At 39.4% G+C, this 18,916-nt stretch overlaps 1 protein-coding gene across 1 annotated transcript in view; it reads left to right on the top strand.

Moving 5' to 3' along the window:
• Positions 1-18,916, top strand: part of VSIG4 (V-set and immunoglobulin domain containing 4) — a 127,699-nt gene that overhangs the window by 101,675 nt on the left and 7,108 nt on the right. Inside the window, exon 8 of the mRNA XM_064574150.1 lies at positions 13,175-13,281. Within this exon, the coding sequence (XP_064430220.1) occupies positions 13,175-13,226 (52 nt within the window). The 3' untranslated portion in view covers positions 13,227-13,281. The remainder of the gene's footprint in view (positions 1-13,174; positions 13,282-18,916) is intronic.

The raw sequence follows: 18,916 nt of genomic DNA, 5'->3' as shown, positions 1-18,916 counted from the left end.
GCTGAGTTTGAGAAGTTCTTTATACATCTTGGATACCAGCCCTTTATCTGCTAGGTCATTTGCAAATATCTTCGCCTATTCCGTGGGTTGCCTTTTAGTTTTGTTGACAGCTTCCTTTGCCATGCAGAAGCTTTTTATCTTGAGGAAGTCCCAAAAGTTCATTTTTGCTTTTGTTTCCCTTCCCTTTAGAGATGTGTCTTTTTTGTTGTTGTTGTTGTCTGAGTACACATATTTATTTTCCTTTCCATCTGAAAACCCATGAAATGCCAAAAAATTTTATTTTTATTTTTATTTTTATTTTTTTTATTTTTATGTTAATCCCCATACATTACATCATTAGTTTTAGATGTAGTGTTCCATGATTCATTGTGCATAACACCCAGCACAAAAACAGGCACATGGATCAATGGAACAGAATAGAGAGCCCAGAAATGGACCCTCAACTCTATGGTCAACTCATCTTTGACAAAGCAGGAAAGAATGTCCAATGGAAAAAAGACAGTCTCTTCAACAAATGGTGTTGGGAAAATTGGATAGCCACATGCAGAAGAATGAAACTGGACCATTTCCTTACACCACACACAAAAATAGACTCCAAATGGTTGAAAGACCTCAATGTGAGACAGGAGTCCATCAACATCCTAAAAGAGAACACAGGCAGCAACCTCTTCGACCTCAGCCGAAGCAACTTCTTCCGAGATGTGTCTGGAAAGAAGTTGCTGTGGCTGATGTTGAAGAAGTTACTGCCTATGTTCTCCTCTAGGATTTTGATGGATTCCTGTCTCACATTGAGATCTTTCATCTGTTTTGAGTTTATCTTTGTGTATGGTGTAAGAGAATGGTCCAGTTTCATTCTTCTGTATATAGCTCTCCAATTATCCCAGCACCTTTTATTGAAGAGACTGTCTTTTTTTGACATTGAATATTCTTCCTGCTTTGTCGAAGTTTAGTTGACCATAGAGTTGAGGGTCCATTTCTGGGGTCTTTACTCTGTTCCATTGTTCTATGTGTCTGTTTTTGTGCCAATGCCATGCTGTCTTGATGATCACAGCTTTGTAATATAGCTAGAAGTCAGGCATTGTGATGCCTCCAGCTTTGGATTTCTTTTTCAACATTCCCCTGGTGATTCAGGGTGTTTTCTGGTTCCATTCAAATTTTAGGATTTTTTGTTCCACCTCCTGAAAAATGCCAATGGTGTTTTTAATAGGGAGGGTACTGAAAGTAGAGATTGCTCTGGGCAGCATAGATATTTTAACAATCTTTATTACTCTAATCCATGAGCATGGAATATTTTTCCATCTCCTTGTGTCTTCCTCAATTTCTTTCATAAGTGTTCTGTAGTTTATAGAGTATAGATCCTTTACCTCTTTAGTTAGGTTTATTCCTAGGTATCTGACTGTTTTTGTGCTACTGTAAATGGAATAGATTCCTTAATTTCTCGTTCTACAGTTATATTGTTAGTGTATAGAATAGCAACTGATTTCTGTGCATTGATTTTTTTATCCTGCTGCCTTGCTGAATTGCTGTATGAGTTCTAGTAATTTGGGGGTGGAATCTTTTGGGTTTTCCTCATAAAGTATCATGTCATCAGCAAAGAGAGGGAGTTTGCTGCTTTGCCAATTTGGATGCATTTTGTTTCTTTTTGTTCTCTGATTGCTGAGGCTAGGACTTCTAGCACTATGCTGAACAATAGTGGTGAGAGTGGGCATCCCTGTCATGGGTGTTCCTGATCTTAAGGGAAAAGCTCTCAGTTTTTCCTCATTGAGAATATTCGCTGTTGGGCCTTTACATAGATGGTTTTTTGGATATTGAGGAATGTTCCCACTATGCCTACACTCTGAAGAATTTTAACCAGGAAAGGATGTTGTATTTTGTCAAATGCTTTTTCTGCATCAATAGAGAGGATCATATGGAGCTTGTCTTTTCTTTTATTAATGTGCTGTATCACACGGATTGATTTGTGAATGTTGAACAACCTTGCATCCCAGGAATAAATCCCACTTGGTCGAGGTGAATAATCCTTTCAATATGCAGTTGGAGGGCGCCTGGGTGGCTCAGTTGGTTAAGCAACTGCCTTCGGCTCAAGTCATGATCCTGGAGTCCCTGGATCGAGTCCCGCATAGGGCTCCCTGCTCGGCAGGGGGTCTGCTTCTCCCTCTGACCCTCCTCCTCTCATGCTCTCTGTCTCTCATTCTCTCTCTCTCAAATAAATAAATAAAATCTTAAAAAAAAAGATTAAAAAATATATATACAGTTGGATCCTATTGGCTAGGATATTGATGAGTATTTTGGCATCCATGTTCATCAGTGATATTGGTCTGTAATTCTCTTTTTTGATGGGGTCTTTACCAGATTTTGGGATCAGGATAATGCTGGTCTCATAGAAGAAGTTTGGAAGTTTGGAAGTTATTTCTATTTTTTGAAACAGCTTCAGTAGAGTAGGTATTATTTCTTCTTTAAATGTTTGATCGAATTCCCCTGGGAAGCCATCTGTCCCTGGACCCTTGTCTTTTGGGAGGTTTTTGATTACTGCTTCAATTTCGTTATTGGTTATTGGTCTATTAAGATTGTCTATTTCTTCCCGTTTCAATGTAAGTAGTTTATAAGTTTCCAGGAAGGCATCCATTTCTTCCAGGTTGCTTAATATGTTGGCATATTATAGCTGGTAATACTTTCTAATAATTGTTTCTATTTCCTTGGTGTTAGTCATGATCTCTCCCCTTTCATTCATGATTTTATTAATTTGTGCCCTTTCTCTTTTCTTTTGGATAAGTCTGGCCAGAGGTTTATCAATCTTATTAATTCTTTCAAAGAACCAGCTTCTAGTTTCTTTAATCTGTTCTACTGTTTTTTGGTTTCTATTTCATTGATCTCTGCTCTAATTTTCCTGTTTGGTTTAGGCTTTATTTGCTCTTCTTTCTCTAACTCCTTTAGGTTTGAGGTTAGCTTGTGCATTTGGGATTTTCTAATTTTATGAGAGAAGCTTGATGGCTATATATTTCCCTCTTAGGACCACCTCTGCAGTATCCCATAGGTTTTGGACCAATGTGTTTTCATTATCATTAGTTTCCATGAATTGTTTAAGTTCTTCTTTCATTTCCTGGTTGATCCAATCATTCTTTAGCAGGATGCTCTTTAACTTCCAAGTGTCTGAATTCCTTCCAACTTTTTTCTTATGATTGAGTTCCAGTTTTAAAGCATTGGGGTCTGAGGATATGCCGGGAATAATCTCAATCTTTTGGTATCAGTTGAGACATGATTTGTGACTCAGTATGTGGTCTATTTTGGAGAAAGTTCTGTGTGCATTCTAGAAGAATGAGTATTCTGTTGTTTTAGGGTGGGATGTTCTGTATATATCTGTGAAGTCCATCTGCTCCAATGTGTCATTCAAAACTCTTGTTTCTTTTTTTTTTTAAGATTTTATTTATTTATTTGAGAGAGAGAATGAGAGAGAGCACATGAGAGGGGGAGGGTCAGAGGGAGAAGCAGACTCCCTGCTGAGCAGGGAGCCCGATGCGGGACTCAATCCAGGGACTCCAGGATCATGACCTGAGCCGAAGGCAGTCGCTTAACCAACTGAGCCACCCAGGCACCCTAAAGCTCTTGTTTCTTTGTTGATTTTCTCCTTAGATGATCTGTCCATTGCTCTGAGTGGAGTGTTGAAGTCTCCTACTATTAATGTGTTGTTATCAATATGATTTTTTTGTTTTTTTTTGTTTTTTGTTTTTTTGTTTTTTGGTTAACAGCTGGCTTATGTAGTTGGCTGCTCCCGTGTTGGGGGCATAGATATTTACAATTGTTAGATTTTCTTGTTGGATGGACCCTTTAAGTATGATATAGTGTCCTTCTACAACTCTTACTACAGTCTTTGGTTTAAAATCTAATTTGTCTAATATGAGAATTGTTACCACAGCTTTCTTTTGAGGTCCATTGGCATGATAAATTGTCCTCCATCCCCTCACTTTCAGCCTGGGGGTGCCTTTAGGTTCAAAATGAGTATCTTGTGGACAGCATATGGATGGATTCTGTCTTTGTATCCAATCTGCAAACTTGTGCCTTTTTGTGGGAGCATTTAGGCCATTCACATTGAGAGTAACTACTGAAAGATATGAACTTAGTGCCATCATATTGCCTATAAAGTCCCTGTTTCTAGAGATTGTCTCTGTAAATTTCTGGTCTATATTACTCTTGGGGTCTTTCTTCTTTTTTAGAATCCCTCTTAGTAATTCTTGCAGGGCTGGCTTGGTGGTCACATATTCGTTCAGTTTCTGCCAGTCCTGGAAGGTCGTTGTCTCTCTCTGTTCAGAGTGACAGTCTTACTGGATAAAGTATTCTTGGGTGCATGTTCTTCTCATTTAGTACCCTGAATATGTCTTCCAGCCCTTTTTGTCTTGCCAGGTCTCTGTGGACATGTCTGACGTTATTCTGATGTTCCTCCCTCCATACGTAAGAAATCTCTTCCCCCTACCTGCTTTCAGGATAGCTTCCTTGGCTCTAAGATTAGGAAATTTTACTATTATATGCTGGGGTGTTGGTGTTCGTCTATTTTTATTAATCTTGGGAGGAGTTCTCTCTACCTCTTTGACATGAAAGTTTGTTTCCTTCCCCAGATTAGGGAAGTTCTCAGCTATCATTTCCTGAAATATATCTTCTAGTCTTCTCTATCTCTCTCCATCCCTTCAGGGACCCCAATAATTCTGACTTTAGAATGTCTCATGGTGTCATTGATGTCTCTAATTCTGATCTCAAGGGCTTCTAGTTGTTTATCCTTAAGACTGCCTAACTACCCTCCTTTCTTTTTCTTTTTAATTTTATTATGTTATGTTAGTCACCATACATCATTAGTTTTTGATGTGGTGATCCACGATCCATTGTTTTTGTATAGCACCCAGTGCTCCATACAGTACGTGCCCTCCTTAATACCTATCACCGGGCTAATCCATCCTCCCAGCCCCTCCCCTATAAAACCCTGTTTGTTTCTGAGGGATCATAGTCTCTCATGGTTCACTGTCCCTCGAATTCCCCTCCTTCATTTTTCCATTCCTTCTCCTAATGTCCTCCATGCTATTCCTTATGTTCCACAAATAACTGAAACCATATGATAATTGACATTCTCTGCTTGACTTATTTCACTTAGCATAATCTCCTCCAGTCCCATTCATGTTGATGTAAAAGTTGGGTATCCATCCTTTCTGATGGTTGAGTAATATTCCATTGTATATATGGACCATATCTTCCTTATCCATTCATCTGTTGAAGGGCATCTCACTTCTTTCCACAGTTTGGTTATTGCGGACATTGCTGCTATGAACATTGGGGAGCATATGGTCCTTCTTTTCACTACATCTGTGTCTTGGGGTAAATACCCATTGGTGCTATTGCTGGGTCATAGGGTAGCTCGATTTTTATTTTTTTGAGGAACCTCCACACTGTTCTCCAAAGTGGCTGTACCAACTTGCATTCCCACCAACAGTGTAAGAGGGCTCCCCTTTCTCCACAACCTCTCCAACATTTGTTGTCTCTTGCCCTGTCCATTTTTGCCATTCTAACTGGTGTAAGGTGGTATCTCAATGTGGTTTTGATTTGGATTTTCATGATGGCTAATGATGATGAACATTTCTTCATGTGTCTGGTAGCCATTTGTATGTCTTCTTCAGAAAAGTGTCTTTTCATATCTTCTGCCCACTTTTTGACTTGATTATTTGTTTTTTGGGTGCTGAGTTTGAGAAGTTCTTTATAGATCTTGGATACCAGCCCTTTATCTGTAGGGTCATTTGCAAAAATCTTCTCCCATTCTGTGGGTTTTCTCTTTGTTTTGTTGACTGTTTCCATTGCTGTGCAGAAACTTTTATCTTGATGAAGTCCCAAAAGTTCATTTTTGCTTTTGTTTCACTAGCGTTTGGAGATGTATCTTGAAAGAAGTTGCTGTGGCCGATGTCAAAGAGGTTACTGCCTATGTTCTCCTTTAAGATTTTGATGGATTCCTGTCTCACATTTAGATCTTTCATCCATTTTGAGTTTATCTTTGTGTATGGTGTTAGAGAATGGTCAAGTTTCATTCTTCTACATGTGGTTGTCCAATTTTCCCAGCACCATTTACTGAAGAGACTGTCTACTTTCCATTGTATATTTTTTCCTGCTTTGTCGAAGATTACTTGACCATAGAGTTCAGGTTCCATATCTGGGTTCTCTATTCTGTTCCATTGGTCTATATGTCTGTTTTTGTGTCAGTACCATGCTGCTTTGGTGATCACTGCTTTGTAATATAACTTGAAATTGGGCAATGTGATGCCCCCAGCTTTGTTTTCTTTGTCAACATTTTCTTGGCGATTCGGGGTCTTTTCTGATTCCATGCAAATTTTAGGACTGTTTGTTCCAGCACGTTGAAAAATGTCATTGGAATTTTGATCAGGATGGCATTGAAGGTATAGATTGCTCTGGGTAGCATAGACATTTTAACAAAGTTTACTGTTCCGATCCATGAGCATGGAATATTTTTCCATCTTTTTGTGTCTTCTTCAATTTCTTTCATGAGTGTTTTGTAGTTCCTAGAGTATAGATCCTTTACCTCTTTGGTTATGTTTATTACGTGGTATCTTATGGTTTTTGGTGCTATTGTAAATGGAATCCTTTCTCTAATTTCTCTTTCTATAGTTGCATTGTTAGTGTAAAAGAAAGCAACTGATTTCTGTGCATTGATTTTGTATCCTGCCACATTACTGAATTGTTGTATGTGTTCTAGTAATTTGGGGGTGGAGTCTTTTGGGTTTTCCACATAAAGTATCGTGTCGTCTGTGAAAAGAGAGAGTTTGACTTCTTCTTTGCCAATTTGAATACCTTTTATTTCTTTTTGTTGTCTGATTGCTGTTGCTAGGACTTCTAGTAGTTTGTTGAACAATAGTGGTGAGAGTGGGCATCCTTGATGTGTTCTGTTTTAAGGGAAAAGATCTCAGCTTTCCCCCACTGAATATAATATTCACTGTGGGTTTTTCATAGATGGATTTTATGAACTTGAGGAATGTTCCCTCTATCCCTATACTCTGAAGAGTTTTAATCAGGAAAGGATGCTGTATTTTGTCAAATGCTTTTTCTGCATCAATTGAGAGGACCATATGGTTCTTCTTCCTCCTCTTATTAATGTGTTCTATCACATTGATTGATTTGTGAATGTTGAATCACCTTGCATCCCAGGGATAAATCCCACTTGGTAATGGTGGATGATCCTTTTAATGTATTGTTGGATCCTATTAGCTAGGATTTTGTTGAGGGTTTTGGAATCCATATTCATCAGGGATATCGGTCTGAAATCCTTCTTTTGATGGGGTCTTTACCTTGTTTGAGGATTAAGGTAATGTTGGCCTCATAGAATGAGTCTGGAAGCTGTCCTTCTGTTTCTATTTTTTAAAACAGCTTCAGGAGAATAGGTATTATTTCTTCTTTGAATGTTTGGTAGAATTCCCCAGAGAGTCCATCCAGCCATGGACTCTTGTTTTGGGGAGGTTTTTGATCACTGCTTCTACCTCATTACTGGTTATTGGCCTATTCAAGTTGTCAATTTCTTCCTGTTTCAGTCTTGGCAGCTTATAGGTTTCCAAGAATGCATCCATTTCATCCAGATTGCTCAGTTTATTGGCATACAGTTGTTAATAATAATTTCTAAGAATTGTTTCTATTTCCTTGGTGTTAGTCGTGATCTCTCCCTTTTCATTCATAATTTTATCAATTTTGGTCCTTTCTTTTTTCTTTTGGGTAAGTCTGGCCAGTGGTTTATCGAACTTATTAATTCTTTCAAAGAACCAACTTCTAGTTTCGTTGATCTGATCAATGTGTTTCTGGTTTCTAATTCATTGATCTCTGCTCTAATCTTAATTATTTCTCTTCTAATGCATGGCTTATGCATCGTTTCTTTCTTTTTCTCTAGTTCTTTAAGGTGTAGAGTTAGTTGGTGAATTCAGGGTTTTTCTTTTTTTTTTAGTGAGTTTTGGATGGCTATGTATTTCCCCCTTAGGACCGCCTTGGCAGTGTCCCATAGGTTTTGGACAGATGCGTTTTCATTCTCATTGATTCCCATGAATTGTTTAAGTTCTTCTTTGTTTTCCTGGTTGACCCAAACATTCTTGAGCAGAGTGGTCTCTAGCTTCCAAGTGTTTGAATTCCTGCCAAATTTTCTCTTGTGTTGAGTTCCAGTTTTAAAGCATTGGGGTCTGAGGATATGCCAGGAATAATCTCAATCTTTTGGTATCAGCTGAGACATGATTTATGACCCACTATGTGGTCTATTCTTGAGAAAATGCCATGTGCATTCGAGAAGAATGGGTATTCTGTTGTTTTAGGGTGGAATGTTCTGTATATACCTATGAGGTCCATCTGGTCCAATGTATCATTCAAAGCTCTTGTTTCCTTGTTGATTTTCAGCTTAGATGATCTGTCTATTGCTGAGAGTGGAGTATTGAGGTCTCCTACAATTAACATATTGTTATCAATATGACTATTTTCATTAACAGTTGGCTTATGTAGATGGCTGATCCCTTGTTGGGGGCATAGATATTTACAATTGTTAGATCTTTTTGTTGGACAGACCTTTTAAGAATGATATAGTGTCCTTCTGTGTCTCTAACTATAGTCTTAGTTTAAAATTTAATTTGTCTGATATAAGAATTGTTACCCAAGCTTTTTTTGAGGTCCACTGGCATGGAAGATGGATCTCCATCCCTTCACTTTCAGTCTAGATGTATCTTTAGGTTCAAAATGAGTCTCTTGCAGGTAGCATATGGATGGGTCCTGTCTTTTTATCCAATCTGCAACCCTGTGCCTTTTTATGGGAACATTTAAGCCATTCACGTTGAGAGTGATTATTGAAAGATATGAATTAATTGTCATCATGTTGCCTGTGAAGACATTGTTTTTATAGGTTGTCCCTGTAAATTTCTGTTGTATATCACTCTTGGGGTCTTTCTCCTTTTATAGAATCCCCCTTAATATTTCTTGCAGGGCTGGCTTAGTGGTCACATATTCTTTCAGTTTCTGCTGGCCTTGGAAGCTCTGCATCTCTCCATCCAGTCTAATTGACAGCCTTGCCAGATAAAGTATTCTTGGCTGCATGTTCTTCTCATTTAGTACCCTGAATATGTCTTGCCAGGCCTTTCTGGCTGCCAGGTCTCCGTGGATAGGTCTGACGCTATTCTGATGTTCCTCCCTTTGTAAGTAAGGAATCTTTTCCCACTTAATGCCATTACCTTTGTATGTAAGGAATTTCTTCCCCCTAACTGCCAGTAAGATAGTTTCCTTGGTTCTAAGATTTGCGAGTTTTACTAATACATGCTGGGGTTTTGGCTTGTTTTCCTTGATCTTGGGAGGGGTCCTTTCTGCCTCCAGGGCACGAATGTTTGTTTCATTCCCCAGATTAGGGAAGTTCTCAGCTATGATTTGCTCAAATATATTTTCTAGTCCTCTCTCTCTCTACACCCCCTCTGGGATTCCAATAATTCTGACATTGGAATGCTTCATGGTGTCACTTATTTCTCTGATTCTATTTTCATAGATTCTCAATTGTTTTTCCCTGGCCTCCTCTTTTCCCCTTTTATCTACTAAATTGTCTTCCAGGTCATTAATTCGTTCTTCTGTCTCACTTACCCTAGCTGTTAGATTATCTAGATTAGATTGGATCTCACTGATAGCATTTTTACGTTCCTCCAATTCTGCTTTCATTTCTGCCCTTAGAGACTCTATGTTGCCATTAATTTATTTCACCATTCTAGCTATTGTCTTTACTGTTGGTAGCCTGAATTCCATGTCTGACATCTTGGTTATATCTGCATCCATTTGTAAATCTGTAGCATAAATCATAATCTCTGAGTCTTTCCTATTTTGGGCGTTCCTCCTCATCATCATTCTGGTGGTTGAGGGATTGTATAGAATTCAAATTATTGACTAGAACCCAAGCAAGATGCACCTGTTTTCTAGGGACCTTAGGGTTGCTGGCCTCTTGTTCTCCCAGCCTGTCTTCTGGGGGAGGGGCCTGCCGCACTGTTTCTCAGGCAACCCTGTTTGGGCAGAGTTCCCCTGTCCCCCTGTGGCAGGGGATGGGCTTAGTGAGAACCGGTTTTTTGTTGCTTTTGTTCTCTGGCGGCTTTCCCTGGTGGCTTTCTGTTTCTCTTTGAAGAGACTTTTTCTAACCCTCTGCCTCAGAGCAGAGAGATCACAGTCTGTTTTTCAGTGAGCTCTCCAGGCCACAGTCTCTCTGTTTCTGTCTGTGCTGTTATAAACTGCAGCATCCTGGGTTGTGCACCCCTCCACAGCACTCCCTGTCTTGCCTCCAGGCTGGGGCACGTCTCTGCCCTTTGTGCCTCTAAAACCGCCAGCCACCCACAGTTCGCACACAGGGCCCCACTGCTCCAGTTCCCATCTAAAGTCCTTTCCCTGATGCTACCGATGTGTGAGTCTGTGCCCGGTCTCCAGCGCGGGAGGTTATCGCTCACTGGCGGTGTAGGATCCCCATGGCTAGGCTCCCTCCCGCTGCCATTTATCCTCCAATATCTACCCTTGGAATCATGGCTCCCCACTTTGTACCTTGAAACCTACCACCTTCAATCTTCTGTATGTAGAGATCCAGATCTTCTTACATCTCAGGCTGATTTTGTGGGTGCTTAGAGTGGTCTGGTAGATATCCAGCTCAATTCCAGGGACCATTTGGAATAGGGTCTCCCTCTCCTCTGCCATCCTTTCCCTGCTCCCTTCCCTCCTTTGTATTAGCTTATCCTTTAGATCACTAATTTGTTCTTCTGCCTCATTTACCCTAGCTTTTAGAGTATCCTGTTTAGACTAGATCTCATTCATATTAGTTTTAAATTTGGCCTGATTAGCTCTTAATTCTGCCCTTAGAGATTCTATATTGCGGCTGATAGTTTTCTCAAGCCTAGCTATTGACTTCATAATTGATACCCTGAAGTCTATCTCTGACATCTTGCTTATATCCATACCCATTAGATCTGTGCCTGAGGACATTGTCTCTGGTTCTTTTCTTTGTTGGGATTTCCTCCTCCTAGTTATTCTGTTGAGGGATGGCTGAGGGAATGTACAGAGTCCAAAATATCAACCACGACCCAAGCCAAGATGCACCCCAGGAAATATCTGGTGTTGTTGGAAGCCACCACAGAAAAAAACAAATCAAAAGAATAAAATTTATAAAATTTTGAATTTTTAAAATGTTTTTAAAAAGGGGGGGAGTGAGAGAGAGGCTATACTCTTTCATTGTGGGCAAAAAAGTAGGGTGTTTCAGTTTTCCCTGGATGTATTTTTTCTATTTGTTAGAGGCACTACTTCCCAGAATTACAGGAAAAGTAATACTGGTATATATTTATAAAGGTAATATTGAATAGGAAAAAACAGATTATATTGAAGCATATATCTATAAAAAAATATGTGTGGAGAATTACAAGTTAAAAACTACTATGTAATATGATATATTAAACATCTAGTTGAAATGAGAAAAAGGTAAAAAGACCAAACAGAGAAGAAGAATAAGAGAGAGAATAAAAAGAAAAAGAGAGTTGTATCTGAAAAATACATAAGCCGTGAAGCAACGCTTGGAGCTCAATATAATATTTTGCCCTGGTGTTGGGGTTTTACAGTTTTATGGTGGCTCTAGGGTTGTTGTCCTCTTGTTCTCCCAGCCTGTCTTCTGGGTGAGGGGCCTGCCCACTGTTTCTCAGGCAACCTTGCTTGCGCAGTGTTGCCCTGCCCCCTGTTGGGAGGCTGGGCTCAGTGGAAACTGGATTTTTGAGCTTTTGTTCTCTGGTAGGCTTTCTGAGCCTCTTCTGAGGGTCAGAGCAAAAATGGCCACACCCAGATTTCTGTCCCAAGCTGAGAAATCCCAGTCTGCTCTTCTCTGCATCTTCCAGAACACACAGTCTCTATTTCTGTAGGTGCAGCTGAAAATCACAGCCTTCCATGAGCTGTGCATGCCCACAACAACCTCCTCTGTGGTCCATCTAGGGTCCAGGGCTTGTCTCTGTCCTTTGTGTTTCTAAAACCAGGAGCAGTCCCAGGTTTGCACGCATGCCCCCTGCAGCTCCTGGATCCTATTTGAGTGCTGCTTTAAAGCCCTTTCATGGCTGCTACCGCTCTGCAAGTTTTTGTCTGTTCTCTGGGGCAGGATGCTTTTGTGCTCCAGTGTTACATCACTTTCCAGGCGCCAGCTTATGGTGGCTCCCTCTCCCTTCTGCTTATCTTCCTATATCTGCCTACAGATTCAGGATCCTGCCCTTCCTACCTCATGACAGGTGATGTTTTTCTGCTTGTAGAGATCCAGATATATATTCTTACATCTCAGGCTAATTTTGTGGGTGTTCAGAATGGTTTGGTAGATATCCAGCTAAATTCAGGGGACCCATTGAAATGGGGTCTCCTACTCCTCTGCCATTTTGCCCCCTCCTCCTCATTTATTACTTTTAGTAAATTTTTCATACAGTCTAGGGTTTTCTATGTGGAGTATCATGTCATCTGCAAATAGCGATAGTTTAACTTCTTTACCAATAAGGAATGTAGTGAATGGTATTGTAATGTATGGTGAAAGATAGTAGCTATACTCATGGTGAGTATAGCATAATGTATAAACTTGTTGAATCACTATGTTATACACCTGAAACTAATGTAACATTGTGTGCCAGCTATACTCAGATAAAGTAAATTAATAAAAAATAATGATCATTGGGGAAAATCCCCCCTGAAATACAGAGAAGAAAATATATGTAATGGAAAAAAATCCCATAATCCCACAACCAAGAAACATCCACAGTTAAGTTTGTTGGTTCATTTCTTTCCAGTCTTTTTTTCTGAATGTGTGGGTATGTGTGTTTGTATTACTTGTTTTTCTTAATTGAGATTATACTCATTACACTCTGTTGTGTCCTCCATTATTCACCTAATGTCATAAAATTGACATTTCCCCCTGTTGGTAAATATTCTTTGAAATGGTTCTATGTTATCTCTTGCAGTTATACCATATTTATTTAGCCATTCCCTGGAACATTTAATGTGGTCCACCATAAATCTATATGTATATGTATATGTTTGTCTATCAATATCAGGTATGAATCTCAGTAAATTTATAAACATACATGTACAAGGAAAATAATTTTGTCTTTTTATAACTCAATTTAATTTCTATTTCCAGTGTCCAGCTTGCTGTACTGGCAAAAAATGTAACCTCTGGAAGCACTGAATAGCTTTGTGCAGATGTCTTTGTCAGAACCTTTATTTCCTTGGGATAGGTTTCTAGAGGTAAGTGGAAATGTTGAGTGAAAAGGTATGAACTTACTTAAGGATTCTTATTCAGATGATAGATGATAGATAGATAGATAGATAGATAGATAGATAGATAGATAGATAGATAGACAGTATATATCCTTCTATATAACATTATAGCTAGCTAGCTTGCTATAAAACACTTAATAAAAACCTTAAGCCTTTTTGCTGGTTTCACATTAAAAGGATTCTCCTAAGGAACCTTTCTTATCTGTATTCTAATTTATAATAAGGCACTGGCTTAATCTATAGCCCTTTAAAAAGAGATGGACAGGGGCATCTGGGTGGCTCAGTCATTAAGCGTCTGCCTTCATTTCAGGTCATGATCCCAGAATCCTGGGATTGAGCCCTCCATCCGGCTCCCTGTTCTTTGGGAAGCCTGCTTCTCCCTCTCCCACTCTCCCTGCTTGTGTTCCCTCTCTCTCTGTGTCTCTCTCTGTCAAATAAATAAATAAAATCTTTAATTTTTTTTTTTTAAATAAAAAGAGATGGACACAAACTCTTACACTTCTACACTGAAAGAATTCAACTTTGCCCTGTTTTGGAAAGCTATCGTCAAATATTGATCCTGGTTAGACATTCCTCCATGAAAAGTGGCCTGACATGTAACAATATTTTTCATGCAAGTCATAAGGATTAGCTCATTCAGTAGGTGGGAAGTCATTCTCAGGACTGTTGTGAGAGTTATATGAAAGGAGTATACGATTATTACTCAGTGCACTGATTGGCACTCAGCTCAATCTGATTACATTCTGATAAACATAAAGTGATTAACTGGTAAGGCAATTGATTATTTAATTTAACACTGTTTCAATGGACTGAAATCATTCATTCCAGATTCAAGTAATTTGAACTGTTGTCAAACCAATATTTATTTAGATTTGGAGAATGGGTTCAGTAGAAGTATGTACCTAGGTATTGTGCTAAATCTATGTGAGTACAAGCAAAGACGTGTCTCTGATCTTGAAAAAGTTAAAAAAAATTGAAAAGATATTTATCCTTGAACACTAAGAGATCAATGAAAAGATTCTGAGATGATTCTGAGATACTATGCTAATTGCAATCAAATTGTTAGATATCCTAATAATGGCATGTTTCAGAAACGTTTTGTAGAGAAAACAGGACTTGAATTAAGCCTCCAAATGTCTGTAACAGGCACAGAGAAATGGAAAGAAAATGGGAGGCAGGGGAATAGCTTAACTCAAGATATAAGGTTTGGAGGGGCACCTGGGTTGCTCAGTTGGTTAAGCCTCAACTCAGGTCATGATCTCATGGTTGTGGAATCCAGCTCCACATTGGACTCCAGTGGACTCTGCACTCAGTGGGGAGTTTGCTGAAGATTTTCTCTCTCTCCCTCTCCTTTTCCCTCTCCTCCCCCCTTCTCCTGCTCCCTCTCTCTGTCTCTCTTCTGTATCTGTCTCTGTCTCTCTCTCAAGTAAATAAATAAATAAACCTTAGAAAAAAGATATGAGGACATCTCAGTTTCTTCCACAGTTTGGCTATTGTGGACATTGCTGCCATGAACATTGGGGTTCAGGTGCCCCTTCTTTTCACTACACCTCTATCTTTGGGGTAAATACTTAGTAGTGCAATTTCTGGGTCACAAGGTAGCTCTATTTTTAATATCTTGAGGAACCCCCATACTGTTTTCCAGAGTGGCTATACCAGCTTGGTGTTATATGCAACTAATGAATCGTTGAACACTAATACATACATACATACATACATACATACATACATACATACATACATGCATAAATAAATAATAAAGTCTGTTTCTCATAAACAACAACCAAAAAAAAAGATATAAGGTTTAGAATAAACCTAGTACAACTGGGACAAGGAGCAAGGGGTGAGAGGCTCTGAATGCTGAAATTAAAAGCAAGACAAAATGGATGATACTTTAATATACAGGTTCTAGAACCAGACTACTTGGGTTCATATCTTGCACTTTTAAACTGGTTGACTTTGCTCAAATATCTTAACCTTTGTTATTATATTATATGTGGTTTGATACCACATACAGACATGTGGGAGTCTCAGCACAGAAGAGATGAGATCTCTTAGAAACATATACAAAGTGATAGAGATACAAGATACATAGAGAAAGAATGTTTAGAGAAAGACAGTGGCAGATCCCTGAAGCCCATCCCCTGAGGTCAGGAGGTGCAAAGGAAGAGAAAGTCAGTTATCAAAGAAAAGCAGCTAAAGGTAGAAAAATGCTTTAATGTCACTGAAAAACTAAGGTTTGTAAGGGCTATTTTATCTGGTGGGGGAAAATAAGTCAATTCTTTGGTACATTTCCAAATCTTGGAGTGCTAAGCATAAATCCTGCTCAAGTAGTCATGCACTCCTTAAGGGCCTTTCTTCCCTTGAAGTGCCCTCTTTTGAAAGGTAAGAAGGACCCTCCTTGACATTTTGGCTCTTAATGTAAATGCATCAAAGCATCACATTGGTCAGAGAAATGGTTCAGTATGGCTCCTCTGGGTCTTAGGACCTGAATCTGGAGAAAATGTGCAGCAAATAAAAATTAACTGTGAGGTATTTTTAATGAAAGTGCTATTAATGAGTCTTCAAATAGCTTGAGGCTTTAGTGTTCCTTTGATTACATTTCCTGACAGGAACTGGATTGGTAGCAACAGTACTGAATTTGGAGTTTTGCTCTGCTTCCTTCCCTTAGCTGGAGGCAACTCCATTTCTGAAACTATTTCTTCTTCTGCAAAACAAGGAGCTAAATTCGCCTCTTAACTTCCCTCCTGGGATTATTGAAGATCCCAGTGGTTGTGAGAGGACTTTATTCATCAGAATCTCCATAACTGTGAAGAAGTGGAATTGGTAGGCTAATAATCATTAATACATGCACTCAGATAATACATGAGAACAGAGGGAGTACTATATGGGGATTCCTGTGTAGTTTGAGGCTAATGTGTTGTGGCCCCCATGTTTTCAATGGAACTGCAACCATCCCTGAAAATATTCTGGAGATTCACTTTGGTGAGTTAACATTTGCTTCCCATCCAATCCCTAGGTGTTTAAGTAATGTAAAAGCCAGAGTGAATAGGCCATAGTCTGCATATTGATTTACATGAGACAGGTCCAGATATCTGGAATCTGCCCATTATTTTTTAGTTATTTTCTCCATATCTGCCTCCTACCCTCCATTTTGATCAACATCAGAAGACCTAGAGGGCAGGAGACCAGAGTTTGGGCCCCATTCAGCCCTGGATTTACACTGTGTCTCTGGGCAAGCTTATAAATAATTTATTTTTTTGGGCCTGCCTGACAAATTAAACAGTTTGGTGTGTGTGGGGGGGGGGAGTGGTGATAGCCTAGAAAGTGCCGTCCCTTGTAAGTTTCAGGAATTGTGTAAATATAGAGGTTACAGTCCAAAGTACTCTGCCTGACATACAAAGGCTGTCACATTCTGGCTCCAGGCCCCACTCCATTTTCTACCCCTTACCATTTCTCTGAAAATGCTATGTCCTTTCCACAAATCTGTGCTTTAATGTTTGCTTGTCTCTTGGCCTGAAATCATCTCCCCTTTTCCTCCTTCTCTGACAGGTAAATTGCCTTACATCCTTGGTGACCCAACACAGTCAACATGACTCTATCAATACTCTCATCACATTGGGTTATAATCATCATATGTCTTTCTGTACTGAGAGAGAGGCGAGGAATTTTCTCTAAAACAGAATCTATTCATCTCCAGGTCTTAACACTGTCCCTGGCACACAGTAGTCACTTGGCATTTGTGGAAGGAAAGAACAGGGATGGGGAAAGGGTAGGGAGGGGAGGAGGAAAGCTGCCAGGAAAGAACCCAGAATTCAAAATTAAGTGATAAGATTTGAATTCCAATCCAGCCAGTTTGTAATTGAATGATGTAGAATAAATCACTTCACCTTTCTAAGCTTCAGTTTATGTTATGTTGAGTTAATACTCTCTAGTCCTTTCTGCTTCACTCAGTTTACTCCACCATGGAATAAGTGAGGGAAAGGAAAGAGAAGGTAGATGTGGAAAAGGAAACAGAGAGACATATAAAAGAAAACTGCAATTTGTGAGGAAGAGGAACAGTTTAAGGTCAGGGCAAGTGTACCCTTGGCTGTTGGAAGAACAAAGACCACTAGAGGGCAATATTATGGCAGTGAAAATTTCCCTAGTAGCAGAAGGAACAGGTACACCTGAATGTACCAAGTCACATAGGAACCAAGACTGCTGGAAGCTCAGTCAAAACTTAGAGTCTTCTATTAAGTTTGATACGTCACATCCCAGGTGATTGACACTACATAAATTGGCCACAACTGCCTAGTGCTCACAGCTGGAAAGAATGATTCATTATTTGTTGAGATTGTTGGTATCTATCATCAAATTATTAATTGTTAGAGTTCTCACAAGCATGGTAGAATGCCACCCTTCTGCCATCTCACAGCAGGGTCCAGGGTCTGTCTTCCCATCTTGGAGGCTGTCTAACTTCACTGACCAAACACTTAGTCCCTCCTTGGCCCCATTCCCACAATTATTTCCATTAAGCATACCTTGGATTACAATATTTACCTGTTCAGAAGCCACCAGTAGATCTTCCTTGCCTACAGGAGGAAGTTAAAAACCCTGAGTCTGGTACTCATGGTTTACTATAACCTGCTTCTGAAGAATCTTTTTCTGTCTCCCTCCTCACCCTTTTATCAACTTCCATTGAACGGCCAAACTAGACTGCTCCCCAGTCTCTCAAAATGCCCCCTCCTTGCCTAGTTCTACTTGCTTGACTTGGCTCCCTCTACTGGCATCTTCCAGAAGATGAAGCTCTAATGGTCTTTAATGACACTGTTGCATAACACTTTTCCCCATAAAACCTCCCCTTATTCCATTAGTCATAAAAACTGCCAGAAGCTAGAGACTTCTCTGTGATCTATATATGTTTTTCACTTGTATTAGATTTGTTTCATTCATTCGCTTACTCATTTATTCTTTTGCTTAGCATATATTGACTAGCACTTCTTATGGGCCAGGTACCATATAAAGAGTGCAGAAATGACCAATGCTTAGTTGTGGCCCTCCAAGAATTGTGTGCACCTGGAGAATGACAGATATATCACACCATATTGGTTGTGTATGTATTATGTGATAATAGAGGTACACAGATACACAAAAGGACTGAAAAGAACTGAGAAAACTATGTTAGAGCCAGACTGGAATGCCAGACAAAAGAATTAAGATATGAAGGCAGAGTGTATCTTTGGATAAATGCTATTCATATACTTACCATGTCAACATGTGTTTGAAGAATCACTCAATCCAGTATAAAATGGGTCATTTGAAGGGATTTTTGAATTGGAGAGAGGGCTGAGGATTTGTGAATTGGGCCACGGATTGTAGATGAGGTAAGAAGGGTAATTACAAAAACCTTCATTTTTTTCTCCTAGATATGAAGTTGTTTGACAGCAAGAATTTGCCTTATCTAATTATTCCCCTCATAGCACTGGGAGTAGGGACTTTGTAATTGAAAGTTTATGCATTTGTAGAGTTCCCAAGTTGGAAGGTACCTTAAGGATTGCCTAGTCATCTTTCCACAAATGAGAAAAAGGAAACTGTAAGAAATGATTTGCTCAGAGTCATC

The sequence above is a fragment of the Mirounga angustirostris genome, unplaced genomic scaffold (genome assembly GCF_029215605.1).
Source record: "Mirounga angustirostris isolate CCGP_5_RB_7025 unplaced genomic scaffold, mMirAng1.0.hap1 SCAF_11, whole genome shotgun sequence".
Lineage (NCBI taxonomy): Eukaryota > Metazoa > Chordata > Mammalia > Carnivora > Phocidae > Mirounga > Mirounga angustirostris.
The sequence above is the reverse complement of the archived record's forward strand: the minus strand, read 5'-3'. Positions and strand labels throughout refer to the sequence as shown.